General features: G+C 47.5%; 1 protein-coding gene across 3 annotated transcripts in view; it reads left to right on the top strand.

The window, feature by feature from the left end:
• Window positions 1–18,710, top strand: part of SAMD3 (sterile alpha motif domain containing 3) — a 104,313-nt gene that overhangs the window by 69,007 nt on the left and 16,596 nt on the right. For 2 of the 3 annotated variants that reach the window (XM_048844575.2, XM_048844576.2), the window contains exon 7: window positions 12,709–12,876. The exons of the other annotated variant lie outside the window; for it this stretch is intronic. In XM_048844575.2, the coding sequence (XP_048700532.1) occupies window positions 12,709–12,876 (168 nt within the window). The remainder of the gene's footprint in view (window positions 1–12,708; window positions 12,877–18,710) is intronic. 3 annotated transcript variants of the gene reach the window in all.

The following is an 18,710-nucleotide window of genomic DNA, read 5'->3' as shown; positions in this document are numbered from 1 at the left end:
CTTGGAGAGAGATTTAAAGCTCTACATAGATGGCTGCTGAAAAATCAGCTAAAAGATGTCTCCAAGACAAAGATGACATTAAAAGAAAAATCTGCAAAATAACCAATTAAAATGATATTTAAAACTGGCAGAGTAATATGTGTTAAATATATCATGTCCCATAAATATTTATTTAAAATCAAAGAGATTAAATATACTTTATAAGTACTAAGTTAAGAATTATTTGGCCTTTTTATTTATTTTTTATTTTTAATGGTTTTATTCAAGATGTTTTCACAACATTCTCTGGGAACATGAACACAAGCAAGTTGACTATTTGACACCAAATATAATACTTATGGCCAGGATTCTAAAGATGCAGGTAGAAGGATTTTGTAAAAGCATGTAGATGTTGCAAATAATGAGAGTTAGGTGCCTGTGCAGTTTTGAAAATCCCACTAGATGCCTGAATACTTTTTAAAAAATCTGGCTCTTAACACTCAAATTGAGCTGTTAGCATATGGGTGTAGATATGCACAGGGCAAAAGCCCGAGTGAACAGAAGTACTATATTCTTAACCCTGAAGTTCAAGTTAGTCAATATCTCACCGATAGGGGAGATCAATTCCAAAGTCAAAGGCTATTATATGTTGAAGTCTAGGTGAAGACTAGAAGGCTGGTTGAGTATCTTAAAGAAAAGAAAAAAACCCAGCAACCCCCCGGCCCCTTTTTGACTAACAAAACCAAATGAATGTGAATATGTTAGCAAAAAACCCTGCTTCCTTTCATTTTGCTACTGTACACAAGTCATTCTGTGGCAATTGCTCTATAGATAAAGTTGCAACTGAATTTCCATTATAAGCTGATTTTTGGCTTTTTTTCCCCCATTCCTCCTGTCAAGTTGTCTGGAGTAGCTCATGACCAGAAGCGCCAATGTCGTGGCAGAGAGTTACAAACCAGGCCACAAACCCCAAACTAGTTGTGAGCTCTATACTTAGATTTTATCAACCAAGTATCAAGTGTGAACTCCTCAGGCACTACAACTGCCTTAACATAGAGTCACAGACAGTCCCTTGGGTATTTTGGTCTATCTTGCTACCCATGCAAGTCTGCCTTTGTGATGGATGGTCCCTTGTATCACAAGTCACAACAATATCCACATTACTTTCAGTCCCAAAGAACCAGTCACTCATCTCATCATTTGTACCTCAGATCTCACACTGAAGACCACGCTTATAGCCAATCCTATAATAAACTAACTAAAGATTTATTAACTAGGGACAAGAAATGAGTTATTTACAAGGTTAAAGCAGGTAAACATGCACATACAAATGAGTTAGTCTTAGGTTTCAAAAAGTAATAGAAGCTGCTGTATTGTGCAAGGTCTGTTGGCCCTTCAGGATTAACCAGAGCTAAACATCTGGGGATCCCTTGCTTATGCTTAGAAATCTTGCCCTCTCCTGAAGTCCAAGCAGCATATAGGATAACTGTTTCTTCTTGACAGGGATTTTTATTCCCTTCCCCCAGAGCTCAAGATGATGGGAGGAAGATTTGTTCAGTCTTCTCCTTATGGGTGTGGGGTGAGCGATCAGCAAAGTCTTTTGTCCACTGTTGTTTCACAAAAAGAAAAGGAGTACTTGTGGCACCTTAGAGACTAACCAATTTATTTGAGCATGAGCTTTCGTGAGCTACAGCTCACTTCATCGGATGCAAAAGTACTCCTTTTCTTTTTGCGAATACAGACTAACACGGCTGTTACTCTGAAACCTGTTGTTTCACAATGGCTTGTCTGATATCTATGGGCCTTCTTTTACTGGGGCGGAGGTGACACCTCTTGTGGTAAACTAGCATTTCACTCCCAGTAATGCTTCTCTCCTGACTGGGTGGGGGGAGAGGCGTACAATTTTAGAGCAAACACTTTAAATATTACCTTATAATGTGGGATACAGATATTACAAGTGAGATTAATGCATGCAGCAGCTCACAAACATTTCATAAAGTCCAAACACTAAACACATCTTTATAAATCTAATACCTATTTTAACAATTCTAACACTCATCTCTGTGTTAGTATTGTTCAAATAGATATTAGCAGAGATGTTTAGTGAGTGATTGATCTCCAGCTACGCATTTGTCAGTGTTCAGTGACGCCTAGCTGGCACCTGGTCTGCCAGTGTCACACGTCTTCTCCCAAAATTAGTCAAAAAAGGTGATATTGGCCTGAAAATAGAAAAGTTAGGATGAGGGCCAAGGTAGATATTTTTCTACCAAATCTGAAGTGAATCTGACAAATGGTTCCTAAATTATAACCTAAATATAAAGGTGTTCACCAGAGCTGGGAAAGTTCTTTAATGGGTTTCTTGTTTGCCACTTTTCAGTTGAGAAATGAAACTTGGTTTACTGGACTCCCTTAGGTGAAATCTGATGCCCAGCCCCCAATTGGTTACTTAGTCCAGGTCTACACTACAGAGTTGGGTCGGCGGAAGGCAGCGTACATTGATCTAACTCTTAAACATCTATGCTAAAATGTTGCTCCCGCTGACGTGACTCGCCCGCTACGCCAACTTATTAACTCCACCTCCACAAGAGGCGTAGCGCTTCGGTCGACGTAGTTAAGTTGATGCAGTGTCTACACTGACACTGCATTGCTTACATCAACTGTTGCTGCCTTTCAGAAGCCATCCCATAATGCCGCACACTGACAGTTCAATCGATGCGAGGACATGCACTGGTGAGGACATACGCTGCTGGCACAAGGAGCATAGTGTGGACATGCAAAAGTGATTTAATTACCACAGAGGCTGTATGTCGACATAACTTTGTAGCATAGATATGCCCTTGAAGACTACTTTCACAGCTACTATCTTTGTAAGCGTGAGCTTCATTGGGGCTGGGGGGATCTTGTCAACTGGAAAAAAATAATTCTCCCATCAAAAAACTCATGAAAGGTCCAGTGCACCTCCTAAAGCTCATGAGGTTCGCTGCTCCTGCAGCCCTGAGTACCTGAAAGTTGTGAACAAGAGGATATGCATGTCTGTTCATGTGCCATTGTAGCTGCTACCACCACACCGGAGATAGCCCATAGGAAAAGGGGGAATGACCTCTGATTTCCTCTTCCCCCCACCCAACTTCAGCTCTCGTCTTAACATCCTCCAGTGGTTCTCTATGGATTATAGCAGTAGGACCACAGGAGATTTGTTGGGTAGAAAAGGCAAGAAATGCTAGTGCTTGTCCACTGACTTTTCTTGAGCACTCTTCTCCCTACCTGCACGTCTCTGCTCCTGACAACCGTCCCCCATTACCTGGTCTCTGGTAGGGCATCATGGGGAAATGGGTCTCTGGAAGAAATGTTGTAATAATTGGGACCTAGTAGGCCTACTCCAGTTGTGAGCTGAACTTGTGGGAAAGGGAGAGAAATGGATAAAATGGTTCTATTACCTGTAATAACAGAGGGCACGTGGAGGCAGAGGGCTATTGGGGAGAAATGGAGACATGGGAGAATGGATGCCTGGCTGAGGGGAAGAGGGAGGCTGCCAGCAGCTCAGGGTTGCGGGGAAGGGGTGAACATTTAGAAGCAGCTCAGGGTACCTGAAGAAAGCAAGAAAGTATATAGTCTGTTAATGTTTAGGTACCAAATTACTTGGTTGGCTTTACACTGTGTGTGTCTGATGTGCTTGTGCGACCACACGGCTTTTCTCTGATGGGATCTACCATTAAAGAAACACTTGTAAACTCGTGTTACAGCAACGGTTTCTACCTCAACCTAAACTATGCTGTCTTAACCAGCGCCAGCATAATAAAGCAGCCCTCTGGAAGTTTTGCTGTTAGAGTATTGTGCTCATTGCCGAGAAAATTGGCTTACACTGGAAAATTTCCATGTAGCACAAGAACATTACGCGAAGTTCTCTTCTACAAGCATCAAGGGACTCCGTTGAGGACCTAAAAATATTACTGATGACTAACTTCTCTGAGAAAACAGAACAATTTCCACTGTAAACATGGGAGATGGAGAGAGAATATTCAGTCACTTCAGAAAACACATTTCGTCTGGTTGCCAGCAAAGACACATCTACTGAGGAAAATGTGAAACAGAATCTGAATCTCATTAAGTTGCATAAGGGTATGATATTCTACTGTTCAATTACAGACCATTTCAATTAGATGCATTGTCCACTTATTCACAGAGACTGGAGCCAAGTGATTGCTCAGCGCATACCTATTGTGTCTTTAGGTTGCCCTAGTCTGTATACTATTGCTAGATAGATGCTGCCATAGAATCAGGAAAAGATGACAGTTATGAAAAAGATTACTGCACTGGCAAAAAAAACTTCCAAATTCTTCAGTTGGAGAAAGGCATGAGATAAAACATGGTGCAAGGAAACTCTTGTGATATTTGGAATAAACTAGGAAACTCTTGCGGTATTTGGTAAATGCCAGAAGTGAATGTAAAACTATCTTAGTTGAAATTAGCACTTAAGTTCATATGGTCATGATGGTCTTGGGACTAGACAGGTAGGCAGAGGACATTATATTTCAGTAAAGTGTTTCAGAAATCTGATTTCATGTTTGGGTTTTATAGTTATGTTGTCATTTAGAAACATGTTAAAAGGACAGCTTGGAGGGGAGGCTGTTTAAAAAATGAAATAAAAATAGATTCAACAAAAGTCTTAGGGAAACCTGACTGTTTTGACATTTCCAATGGCTCTGGAAGACAGAGAAACATGCTGCGTCTTCCTCCAGGGCACTCTGCCTCCCCACTTCCCGGGAATGGGCAGCACCTCTCTGGCTCCTAGATCGGGGTGGGGGAGGGGAGTGGTTGGCAGAGCACCCAGGCTCTCTGCCTTGCTGGCTTGTGAAATTGACAGGTCGCTTCCCTTGGGGGCAGGCAACAAGGCCAAAAAATTCCATCTCAGTTCTCCTGAAATGTAATTTTTCTTTAAATCTGTTCCCATGAAAAATTTTGCATTTTTGCTATTTTTTTCCTCTTCAAGACTAAACTTTTTCTCAAAAACATGAACATTTCCATGGAAAAGGGGTCCCTTTTTTCTGCCAGCTCTAGTGAAATGTACTATTGGGTATGATCTTGGCCCACAAACACCCTCCCCTGCCAATGCCTGTGGCTTACAATTACTTTCCTATTTTTAAAAAAAGTCTTTCTCTCTCCTGTACCTGTGTGAAAGTCCCACAGACAGGAGAAAATGATTGATTGATGCTGTTAGATGCTCAGAGGAAACAAACTGAAGAAAAAAACCTCTCCAGTCTTTCTGTGTTAGTAATCTTAGAGCAGGCCCTCAGACAGCAATTCTGGGGGCCAGGGCTGTCCCTGGGGGGTGGCAGGACCCGGGGCGGAAGTGATGAATCTGGCAGCGGCTGGGGCCCCTGGGTCCTTTTAAATCACCCAGGCCCCTGGGCAACTGCCCCCTTTGCACTGCCCCCTTCTAGGCAGGCCAGTCTTAAGGGCTTGGCTACACTTGCGAGTTACAGCGCATTAAAGGAGCCCCGGGCGCACTAGCTCACTACCCGTCCACACTGGCAAGGCACGTAGAGCGCTCTGACTCCACGGCTAGAGCGCTCCTGGTACTCCACCTCGGCGAGTGGAATAACGTTTGGTGCACCCCCGCTGGAGCGCCGCGGCACCAGTGTGGACGCCCTGATCTTTAGAGTGCGCCGATCGGCCTCCAGACGTGTCCCACAATGCCTGTTCTAGCCACTCTGGTCATCGCTTTGAACTCTACTGCCCTGCCCTCAGGTGACCAACTGTCAGACCCGCCCTTGAAATTCTCTGGGAATTTTGAAAATCCCCTTCCTGTTCGCTCAGCCAGGCGTAGAGTTCTCTCAGCAAATCTTTCCAGGTGACCATGCCTCCACGCGCCAGGCCATCCCCAGTATGGAGCAATGGCGTAGGAATTACAATACCTTCAGGCAGATATCAAGGGACATGATGGAAAGGGGCCATGACCAGGACACAGCGCAGTGCAGGGTTAAAGCGAAGGAGCTGCGGAATGCCGACCGCAAAGCCCGAGAGGCAAACAGCCGTTCTGGTGCTGCCTCTGCAACCTGCCATTTCTACAAAGAGCTGGACGCGATACTTGGGGGTGACCCCACTTCCACTCCGAGTACCACCATGGACACTTCAGAGCCCAGTGCAACAAGGCAGGAGGATGACGAGGACCAAAGCAGGAGTGAGGGTGCTGAGGCGGAGGAAGACACCCCGGAATCCCTACATACATGCAGTGAGGAGCTGTTCTCAAGCCAGGAGGAAGGTAGCCAGTCACGGCGGCCGGTGCTTGGGGAAGGACAAACACCAGAGGAGGTTCCCGGTAAGCGGCTTTTATTTTGGGAAGGAAGCTATTTGGTGCGGGCTCTTGGGGCGAGGAGGGTTAGGGCTGCATGCATGCCTAGATGCAGAATAGGGCATTGATGTGCTCTCTCACATCGCGGTAATCGGCCTCAGTGATCTCTTCAAAGGTCTCATCCAGAACTTGGGCAATGCGCTTGCGCAGGTTTCTTGGGAGAAACCATTGTCGTCCTTGTCCCAGTAAGGCTAACTTGTCCATGTCACTGTGCGTGAGGGGCGGGGGGACCATTGCTGCACACAGGTAAGCTGCTTATGGGCCAGGGCGGAATCTGCATTGCAGTAGAAGACCCTCCCTTGCTTCCCAGGTCACCCTCAGCAGCGAGATATCTTCCAGGACGAACTCCTGTGGAAACTGTGGGGACAGTGTTCAGTATAGGGGCCTCCTGCTGCTGTTGGCTCTTCCCAAGGCACAGAAACCCAGAGGACAGTACAGTCGTGAAACAATCAGTCACGCTTGACCCTGTGCTTACTCACCATTTTGGGGCTCCCATGGGTTATGTGCGCTCGCTTTGTGACGGGGAAATTATGCTATTGTGTAGACTGTGCTTGCCCTTAAGTACGGGGGAATCATTGCTCTGTCTGGTGTGAACAATGCTGCCTCTGTTAAGTGTTACATTTTGCCTTTACAGATGCAACCTTGAGATCTCAGCTGTCCGTGTTATCACCGGCCGAAAGACTCCAAAGAATCAGAAAGAGGCCACGCAGAAGCAAGGAAGACATGTTGCATGAAGTAATGCAGCATTCAAGTAATGAAAATCGAAAAGTGCAGGAGTGGCGGGACAGCGAAAGGAGGATCTGCCAGCAGAATGAGGAGCGCTGGCACAAAAGCGCGGTGCTCTGCCAGCAAAGCACGGATCGGCTGATAAGCATAATGGATCGCCACGCAGACTCGATTCAGGCGCTCATAGCCATGCAGGTGGAGCACTACCGCCCGCCCCCCCGCGCCCCAGCCCTTGTCCCAAAACTCTTTCCCTTGTGCCCCCGTGTCACCTACAACCCACTTTCCCCAACATCCGGGTTCTTGCTGCCACCAGCTGCCTCCAACACCTGTAGCTTCACCACCCAGACCTGAAAACTACAACCCTTACCCACTGCACTCACCCCCCATCACCATGCAGTATAGCCATCCTGAAGTGCAGCACCCATTGCACAGCACTCCAGACAGGAAGGCTGAGTATGATAACAGGACATAGGCAAATCTGTGATTGTACCATTCCCCACCCCACCTCTGTGATTGTACCATTCCCCACCCCACCCCCTTGCCCTTTCTGTTTCCCAAGCAGTTGTGTTTCTTTTCAATAAATGGATTTTTTGGCTTTGAAAACATTCTTTATCATTGCATAAAGTTAGAGATACCTTAGCCCAGGAAAGAAACAGACACTGCAAGTCAACGTAGCAAACACAGATTCCTACTAACACTGGAACCACTGCACTTCACTCCCGTGCAGGGCACCAGACATTACTGGTGGCTTTCAGCCTCAAATTGCTCCTTCAAGGCATCCCTAATCCTTGCAGCCCCATGCTGGGCCCCTTTAATAGCCCTGTTCTGTGGCTGTTCAGATTCAGCCTCCAGGTGTTGAACCTCTGAGTTCCATGCCTGAGTGAATCGTTCACCCTTCCCTTCACAAATGTTATGGAGGGTACAGCACGCGGATATAACCGCGGGGATGCTGTCATGGGCCAGGTTCAGCTTCCCATACAGAGAGTGCCAGCGGCCCTTTGAACGGCCAAAAGCACACTCCAGTGTCATTCTGCACCGGCTCAGCCTGTTGTTGAACCGCTCCTTGCTGCTGTCAAGGCTCCCTGCGTAGGGTTTCGTGAGCCACGGCATTAAAGGGTAAGTGGGGTCTCCAAGGATCACAATGGGCATTTCGACTTCCCCTACGGTAATCTTCTGGTCTGGGAAAAAAGTCCCGGCTTGCAGCTTCCTGAACAGGCCAGTGTTCCGAAAGATGCGTGCGTCGGGCACCTTTCCGGGCCACCCTGTGTTAATGTCAATGAAACACCCATGGCGATCCACAAGCACCTGGAGAACCATAGAGAACTACCCCTTCTGATTTATCGTACTTGGAGGCCAGGTGGGCTGGTGCCAGAATGGAATGTGTGTGCCATCTATCGCCCCTCCACTGTTAGGGAAATCCATTTGTGCAAAGCTATCCACAATGTCACGCACGTTACCCAGAGTCACGGTTCTTCTGAGCAGGATGCGATTAATGGCCCTGAAAACTTTCATCAACATGATTCCAACAGTTGACTTTCCCACTCCAAACTGGTTAGCGACCAATCGGTAGCTGTCTGGAGTTGCCAGCTTCCAGATTTCAATAGCCACCTGCTTCTCCATTGTCAGGGCAGCTCTCCATCTCTTGTCCATGCACTGCAGGGTGGGGGCGAGCTCCTCACACACTCCAGTGAAAGTGGCTTTTCTCATCTGAAAGTTCTGCAGCCACTGCTCGTCATCCCAGACTTGCATGACGATGTGATCCCACCACTCAGTGCTTGTTTCCCGAGCCCAAAAGTAGCATTCCATGGTGGTGAGCATGTCCGTGAATGCCACAAGGAAACTTGTGTCATATGCATTACTTGAGTCGATATCACCGTCTGTGTTCTCACTGTCACTTTGGATCATAAGGAATAACTCGAGTGCCAAATATGACGTGCTGGTGAGACTTGTCAGGATACTCCTCAGCACTTCGGGATTCATTCCCGCAGACTGAAAGGGAAGACAGAGCGCGCAGTACAAAAAATGTTGAAAGATGGCGCCAAATGTGGACGGACGCACAGGGATTGCTGGGATGCGAACCGATGCATCACGGGGCGTTGGGACAGGACTCAGAATGCCCTGCACCCCCTACCCCCTTCCCACAATCCACAGCGCCAGAATGGGAAGAGGTGCTGTGTGGGATAGCTGCCCATAATGCACCGCTCCCAATGCCACTGCAAGTGCCGCAAATGTGGCCACGCCAGTGCGCTTGCAGCTGTCAGTGTGGACAGACTGCAGCACCTTCCCTGCTGCGCTCTCTGAGGGCGGGTTTAACACAAAGTGCTCTACATCTGCAAGTGTAGCCATGCCTTTAGAGCTTGTCTACATGAACAATTAGACCACTGCAAGCTGAGGTGTGAATCTACCTGATCTGTCTGTGTGCGCCCTGCTGACACACACTAACAGTTTGTGAGAATATTTCAATCTAGTCCTCTTTGAAACAGGGCTGGCTCAAAGTCCATTAATGGACTGTTAATGTAGTCAGCAGGCTGCACGTGGACAGCTAGGCTCATGGGAGGTGGTCACACCCCCAACATACTGCAGTCTAATTGTTCATGTAGACAAACGCTGAGGTTTTCCTTGTAATTATAGTATGTAAGTACAGACAGAAATGTGTGTTTCAGGCTGATGAAGTCTTGTTCAAGCACTTGCTTGATAACTGGTTTGGAATGTGGTTGCAGTTAGCACTGTTGGGTACTCCACTGACATACAGAGTTTGGAATTCCAGGATGTTTTGGAAATGCAGGCTTGGGAAACTAATCTGTCGGCAAGCAGTTTTTTAGGTCCTCCTGTCTGGCTAGTGAAAAACTGATGATATTTTAAAGATCTTGGGCTAGGTTCACAAAAGGATGTAGATGCCGAACTACCACTTTAGGTACCCAAGTTCTCTCTGTCGCATGTGTAACCCACAAACCTGGGTGTGGTGCTCTGTCCCATCTAGTGGCACCAAGACCACTTAGAGATTCATGAGACTGCTCTACAGCCTTAGCTAAAAGCCATACGGCTTTTAGCTCATGCAGTAGAGGCTCATGCACTAAGCTCCAGAGGTCCCAGGTTCAATCCCACCTGCCGACAACAGGGGTCTGTTGGTGTAACACATGAGCACTGCTGTCTCACTCTAGGTGCGTAGATGCCTAAGCCACAGAGTGATGCACGAACCAGGGGAAGATAGGTATTCCTTTGCCTAGCTTGCCTGAAGGGTCCGATCTGGTACGTGTGCTCAGATGTTGCCTATGGGATCAGGCCACGTATGCAAATTTGCAGAAAACAGCCAGGGAACAGCTCACTTATAATTTATAGCCCAGTAGTTAGAGCACTCACTTGGGATATGGAAGATCCCCAGTCAAGTCCCCTTTCTGTCTGATGAGGAGAAAGGATTTGAATAGGTATCTCCTACCTGTCAGGAGAGTACCCTAATCATTGATCTATAGGATGTTTTGATGTGGGATCCCATCAACTTCTTCCATTGAAGCTGTTTGACTGTGAATTAATAATGAAAGAGTCATTGCTCAGAGAGAACAAGTGAGCATGAGAATTGACTCTGTAGCCTGGTGGTTAGAACGCTCACCTGGGAGATGAGAGATACAGAATCCAGTCCCCCTGCTCCCATGAATTTTTTTAAATTGTTTATTCAAGTGGATTAGCTTTAACAGGAGAGAGTAACCCACTTCAGAATATCCCATAGTCCAGTGGCTGAGGTGCTCACCTGAGAAGTGACAGATCTGTGTTCAACTCCCTTCTCATTAGGCAGAGAGGGGACATGAGTTGGGGAGTCTCCCACATCCCAAGTGAGTATCCTAGTTGCTGAGCTAAAAGTTATGTGGAAGATCTGCCCCTTCCCCCGGCACCTTGCAAAAACAGCATTGGCAGCTAATGCCAAAAGAGGGTTTGTAGCTGAGAATCCCAAGCAGAGGGAGGCATTAAACACCCTTAGAGGAGCAGGGCTTAGGACACACTCTTTGCTTCAGTATCTCCCATGGGATAGCCTAGACTGGGATCCACCCACCATGCTGTTTTTGTGAATCCCATCCAGAGGCACCTATCCGTCTCCACTTATTGTATAGGGATCTTAGTGCCAAACTCTGGCTTTGTGAATCCTGGCGATTTTGTAGAAACTGGGACACAGATTGTTGCCATGCCAAAGTTTCTTTGTGAAACTAGCTCCTTGTGCCTGGACTGGTTAATCATGGACCCATGTTGGCACAAGGTTTAAAAGTTCAGAAGCAAGTGCTATTCTGTGGGATTTATAGCTCTACATCATCATCTCCTCCTGTTTCCAATGCCAAGTTTGGGTAGGGCTTTGGTATCTAGACTGCCAACCACCTCAAGTCTAGGCCCATTTTATAGATGGAGAAATGAGGCATAGAGAGGCTAAGTGACTTACCAGAGGTCACATAGAAAGTCTGAGGCAAAGCCGGGACTTGGACCCAGGTTTCCCATGCTCTAAGTCAGTGACCCAACCACCAGGCAATCCTCCTTCTGGGTAATTCTACAGGCTTTATTTATTTTGGTGTTGTCCTATGTATCAGAAAATAAGAATAGTTGTCTGATACTTTGTAACTGCGGGAACCAGTGCTGGAAATAGGGAGTCTTATTTGTGTATCAATTTTATACATTTGAGTGACTCCTGGAGCATCTCTTCCTTTCAGCCAATTTAATACTTGCTCAATTTTGTAACATCATATTGCAGAAATGTGAATAATATGATAAACAGCAACTCTTGCAGGAAGGTTTTACAAACTGAGTCATTGATCCAGTTGTCAAAATTAGCATCATTGTCTTGGGTTTGCCACTTTTTAGGTGCTGCTCAGATACCTCAGTATTGGGACTGATATAAGAACTTACCTAGAATAGCTCTCTTTAAGAACAGCATGTGGAAACAAAACTTCCATTGGGACTTCCAATGGCATTTCCTCCTTCCATGCTAAGTATTTGGGGTGATGGACCGGGGAGTCTCATTGAGGCACAAACGACTCATATAGTTAACTCATTATTTCTAAAGGAAGTGCTTGTTAATTAAAAGAGAGCCTCAATAAGATATGACTGCTCCAAGCTGTGTCTTGACTATATCAAATGAAAAATCAGGTGTTTTCTCCACATTTTGGTATGCTTCAAATATGAAGTTTTCTGTTACCATCTCGTAGAAGCCAGTACACCACAGATATTTCCAGGGAAACTTGGGTTGGGGCAGTGGATTTGGGATTAAAGACAAGTAAACAGCAGAGCTTCAGTCAGTAACTTTCACCATCTTTTAACATACAGGCCATTTTTCTCTCTTATTCTGCTAGTTCATATAAAACTACAAAATACTAATTTGATGGATATTGGTGATATTAGGAGGCAGATAGGACAGAGTGGCATTCAAACTGCAGCTTGTCCGTTTTCTGGTCCATACTGCAATTGCCTGCTTTTCTTTGGGACAACCTTGGCAGATTGGGTTTAGGTGCCTAAATATATAAACTGTAGGTGCAGTTAAAGAAGCTTGCTAAAAATTTGTACCTTCCCGTCCTTGTCAGTTTTTCCTTTGTCTAGAAATAGTAGATAATGACCTGCTTTGAGAGAGTGGCGCAAACTCCTGATGGATTCTAACGATGGTGGGTTTTTTTATGCAGTTGCTATGGAAACGAGCCCTTAAAGATCGCTTCAAATATGTGCGGAGACCAATTGAAGATGATGAGCAGGTTATAAGGAACAAATGCAAGTTTGGTCACAGGCGAGGACAGACAAAGAAATCTTCTGCTGAAAACAGATGTGATGAAATCCAAATGGTGCAAATAAAAGTAAGCTTTCTGGTTCCTGTTAGAAGGGAAAGTTAGTCCATAAATAATGTGAATGGGAAATATGTACCCATCTGGCAAATGTCTTTGGGCTCCCGTGAGGCAGTAAGCCACCACATGCAGAAGGGGGATAGCATGGAGTAGCCCCATCCTACTTGGAGCTAGCCCTGCATGAGGGGTGCTCTTTTGGCCAGTGGAGAAGCAGCTGGGTCCTGGGCCCTGAGCTCTGACAGTGGCACTTAACTTGAATAGCCCTTGCATTCAGAGGAACACAAAGCATTGATTCTCTGTTGCCATGCACCTTTTGTAGTCATTTGCACCAGCTCAAAGTGGATATGAAATGCTTACCTGCATTTTAAACGTAGTGTATATAACGGAGTGGCCAAACCGTAGCTCGCGAGCTGCATGTGGCTCTTTTACAATTAAAGTGCAGCTTGCAGAGCCCCCTGTGCCCTCCCTCATTCTCTGCCTACCAGATGTGGGGCGGGAGGGTAGGGGAAAGGAGCTCAGGGCCTCTGACCTGTGTCGGGGTGGTGGGGTTAGGGGCTTCTGCTAGAGACGACTGGTGTCTGCTGAGAGTGGGGGGGCACAATTTAAAGGTTCACCCCCCCAACAGCCTGAGTCACATCCCCCCTCCCCCCTTACCCTCAGTGGCCCCTCCTTGCAGCTCCACATGGAGAGGCAGCAGCAAGCAGTTGGGAGCTGCAAGGAGGGGCCACTGCTTTGGCTCCTGGGGGAGAGGCAGCAGCAACAGCTCTCCCTGCAGCTCCAGGCTGTTTGCTGCTGTCTCTTACCACAGCCGCAGCTCCCAGCTTGCTGGCTCCAGAAGCTGCCATGCAGGGAGGGGGCCTGAGGCACCATGTGACCAAGCAGGGCCAGCAAACCCTGGCAAAAATCCGGGGGGGGGGGGCATGTGACCCCATGTGCCACTCCACATGGCCCCTCCCCTGGTGTGTTACCTTCAGCTTCTTCCCAGTGGGGAGGGGGGTCTTGGGACCTCAGCCCCACAGGGTGCGCCTACTGGGGCTTGAGCAGGAGCAGGGCCGAAGCCCCAGCAGGTGCCTTCCGCAAGGCTGAAGCCCCGAGACCCGGCAAGCACACCCACGCCCTGGCTCTCAAACACCTGAAGATTGTCGTATGTGGCTCGGATGGTCAGTAAGTTTGGCCACCCATGGTATATAAAAAACTCTCACTCTCTTAGTGCGTGTCACCCACTTTGCATGCATATAAGTGACTGCACAAAGTGTAGCACAACAGGGACTACAATTGTTCAGTCCCTGGGTCCAGCCACAGCTGAGCCCTCTCTGTGTAAATAAGCCTACATGTACGTTTGAGCAGATAATTGGTGCCCTTCTATCTTCACATGATAGTCTATCCGTAGTATGTTATAAGTAGTCTGTGTACTAATATATAGGATACATAGGGTGCTTATGAATATACATATGCAGGTGCTGCATCTTTCTGAACTGAATTCTTTATTTATAGATGAAGCCATTACTGTCAGGTAAGTGACATAAAGTGTGTTACTATTGATGTGTACACTGTCATAAATGCGTTAAGTGTTCTATTATGCTTTTCCAACTCTAATACCACTTATATCAAAGCTGCTATTGAAAAAATACAGTTAAACTTTAAACCACCAAGTTATATCAGTATTTTGAAAAAAACACACAAATGTTTGGCCTCCAGCTTAATCTAGATATTTCCTTCCTTGTATCTGTTTATGAAGTGTAGGTGTTTCATTGGAGGAGAAAGATGGGGATTTCTTTTAAACAACTTCTATGTAAATTGTAATCTGGGGTTTGTGGATTTCTGAAATTTTTAATCCAAAAACCCTAAGATCTGTTCATTCCCTTTTTGGAGCTGTGCTTTCAGGTATAAACACTCCCTCCTTCTGCATGTTCCAGTTGAAAGTTTTTATACTTGCAAAAAAACAAGAGGCTAATGTAAAATGTTATGTTTTCTACGGTTAGTGTTGGGCACTATACATAGCGGAGAAGGTGCCGATTGCCCTTTCCCTGCATTCTTGCAAAAGGGAGCCTTAATTTGTCTGCTAGTGCTTGGAAAATGTAGCTCTTTTAATAGTACTAGCCAGCCCAGAAGGGCTCTCTGGTTAGGGTCATAGCCTCACACCTGCAATGCCAGCAGGGGAATATGGTGAAGTGCGTACTACACCTTTTCTACAAGAGGAGAAAGACCCACTGCTCCCTGTACTCCAGTGGCGGTCACAGTCACATTGCTTTCCGCCTCTTCTGCCCAACTGCATGGTTGCTCCCTCTACCACAATGCTCAAAGCTATTATTTAGCCTCTGTTTTAGAGTTTGAGGAAGGAAAAAGAATTCTGACATGAAGGAGAATTTGTTCAGTAGCCTTAATGTTATGAATGTTTGCTACTGACAAATTTCTGCTGTTGTGTGATGCCCTCCTGCATCTGGAATGAGGGCGATGGGATGTGTAGGTCTCCCTCAGGGCAGCCCTCATTTTAATGATCTAGTTTCTTCTTTTTCTTACACGCAAGAGAAATTTTAAATGCAAAAACTAACATTAGTGCAGCCTTTAAGGTTGAGAAATCATGCTAGCAAAATTAAGCAAGCATATTTTATTTTGCCTTTTATTTGGTTTCTATATGTTAATAAATGTATCTGGCTCAGCTCCCTGAGACTATGATGTAGATATTACAAATGCACACTTTAACAAGATGTTTATTAGCATCCTTTTTGGCAAGAGCTTTGTGTATATTTCTTTATCAGAACACACAGAAAGGCACCCATCCAAGGCACTGGGTACCATGTCATAAATTAAAATTGCAGAATACACATCCTTGTCTCATTTCTTTACAGAAGCTAATATTCTTCTTCAAGTGCTTGCTCTTGTCCATTCCATTCCAAGTGTGTGCATGCTCACGTGCACGGCCTTTGTAGATTTTTGCCTGTAGGGTCGGCTGTGGTGCCCGCTTGAGTGCCACACTCAAGCGCTGGTGTATTAGGCGCCGCTGGCCCTATGCCCTCTCAGTTCCTTCTTACCGCCTGTGGTGGTTAGTCAGAGCGTCTTTTCCTTGCCTAGCCAGGGCTAGGTCGAACCTTAGGGCCTTGTAAGTATGTTTATAGTAGTTAATGTTAGGTAGTTGTTAAGTGTAGTTAGAAGTTAGAGTCCCAATGGGGACTTCACCCCATGCAAGGCATGCCCTGATCTCCAGGTTTAAGCCTTGCTCGGACTGCAGCAGGCCTATGCCTGTAAGTGACCCCCACAGCAGCTGCCTGAAGTGCTTGGGGGAGTCATATGTGAAGGACAAGTGTTGCATTTGCAAAAACTTTCAACCCAGGACCCAGAAAGAGTGTGACATCCGTCCGAAGGTCCTTGTCATGGAGGCTGCTCTTTGCCCGGATTCTGAGTCTTCCTGGCTGGACTCTACCCCTAGTACCTCGGCCTTGGTGCGCAGCACACCCCAGCACCAGGCTCTGCCCGGCACTGCTCTCTGTCAATGGTGCCCAAAAAGAGCGCCAAAAGAATGGCTCCCTGGCACCAGGCAAGAAAGGCCATGGGGTATCAGGCAAAGGACCCAATTCGGGCCGCCTGACCACACCGGAGCCACATGGACGTGCCTCCCCAATCGGCGCCCCTAGCCCCTCCAGGAATCCACCACCGACTCCCTGGAGCAGTAGGGGACCCAGACTTGTGGCAGGGCTGACGCCTTCCCAAGCTCTCCCAGAGCCTAGAGAGCAGAGGCCTCTACCCATGCTGCCGGCACCGGGTGTGCCGCAAGAAGTGGCAAAGGCTACCTATGAGGGCAAGCCAGACGTCAGAACCCCCCAGAGGGCAGTTGAGCGCCACTGATCCCCAGAGCCGAAGCAGCACTCTCCAACTCCGCGCCGCAGATCTCTAGCTTTGCAGCTCAAGTCCTCTCTGGCTCGCCCCAGGTCACTGGCACTGTGATTGAAGTCTTTGCCTTCTCAACATGGGTTGCCTACGTAGAGGTGCTGGTCATCGTATCACCGGCACCATTCACCCTCCCACTGGTCGTCTTCTTGGCACAGATCCCTGTCCTCCACACTGTGGGAATGATCTGTCACGATACCAGTCCCCCAGCCCTGGTCCTCCTATTCGACGTGCTGGTCTCCAGCGGCAACAGTTACTTTGACAGACTTAGGCATGTGGTCACCAGAAGGGGATTCCTCTGGCATGGAGAGGGAGTTCAGCCCGTCACTGAGGCATCACCGTTGTGATCGGGTATGTGAGGCTGCATCGACCTCGGCGATGCCATTTTGGCAACACGGGCAGTGGCCAGTGCAGTGGCCCTATTGGAGTGTGTGGGGCATGCCTGTGATGCGGATGCACCATTTGTCAGCCACTGCCTCGGAGCAACAGTTGATGGCACCGGAGCATCGGGCTCAGTGTGCGAAGTGCCCTTGGAGGTTGGGGTAGAGGAGCGAGTGCCCACTCCGAAACCCCCTTCCCCTGTGGGGGATGATGCCTTGAGGCCTCCCCCGGCAGTACAATCATCGTCCTCATCCCTGGAGGAGGCGGTGGCAGGACCCTCAAGTGCCAGCCCGCCGGACGATTTTAAAGAGCACCAGGCCCTGCTTTGATGGGTGGATGAGAACTTGGGCCTAGAGGTAGGAGGAGATGGTTGAGCAGGCAGACACCCTGTTCAATGTGCTCTCGGCGTCTACCCCTGCCCGTATTGCACTAACAGTGCATGACAGGTCCTGAAAATTGCCAAGGCCCTCTGACAAGCCCCATTGTTCATCCCTCCCACCTCCAAGAGGGCTGAGAGCAAGTACTTTGTCCCAGCCAAGGGGTTCGAGTACTTGTATACCCACCCACCTCCAGGCTTGCTGGTTGTCTCTGCCAATGAAAAGGACAAGCCGGGGCACATCAGTTCAACCCCCAAAAATAAAGAGGCCAAGAGGCTGGACCTTTTTGGGAGGAAAATGTATTCAACAGCCAGCCTTCAGTTCTCAGTGTCAAACCACCAGGCTCTCTTGGGCAGATACAGTTTTAACTTATGAAACTCCCTCCGTAAGTTCAAGGAGGCCCTGCCCTGGGACTTGGCACCCTCATGGAGAAGGGTACTGAAGCAGCAAGGTGCTCCCTTCAAATGGCGTGGGACTCGACTGACTCGGCAGCTAGGGTGGTTGCATTGGCAGTGGTCATGAAGCGAAGCTCCTGGCTTCAAACTGCTGCTGGCCTGTCCCAAGAAATGCAGGCTTCAATCCAGGACCTCCTGTTTGATGGGAATGGTCTCTTCGCAGAACAGATGGATGCAAGGCTGCATGGCCTAAAGGACACTCGGGCCACTCTTCACTCCCTGAGTCTGCATACACCGCAATCGGCGAGGAAGCAGTTCTGGCCACTGCCGCCAAGGCCTTGGCAGCCTTGACGGGGGTCTGTGAGGAGAAAGGATAGATATACAAGCTTTAGTTGTTGCTGACCTTCGTCCTCCCATGTGGACGTGCGCACACCTAGAACTGTTCATTTAAACTCTAGACACAAGTGCAAACAATTTACTAATAGTATGTTCAAAATCAAATAGGAGTGATTTCTATATAAAAACAATTGGGAGACACGAACTAAAATTAATAAAATTAAAATGCTCTCTACTGTCTCCAGGCAAACTGATGCGATTTACAGCATGCTCTAAAGGTCAGTGATCTAGGCTCTGGTCGGGGAGGGAGAGTGATTTAAAAAATCCAGGGGAGAAAGGGGGTGTCCTCAAGAATTGAGAATGCACTTCTGCCAGTGTCATCCTATGTAAACATGGGGCCATTAGCTTGAGAGTTTGATCTCAGCTCTTTGTAGTACGATGCAATGACGAAGGAGACCTCCAATTATTGATT

This window comes from Caretta caretta, chromosome 3, assembly GCF_965140235.1.
Source record: "Caretta caretta isolate rCarCar2 chromosome 3, rCarCar1.hap1, whole genome shotgun sequence".
NCBI classification, from domain to species: Eukaryota; Metazoa; Chordata; order Testudines; family Cheloniidae; genus Caretta; species Caretta caretta.
This window is presented reverse-complemented; position numbering and strand designations above follow the sequence as displayed.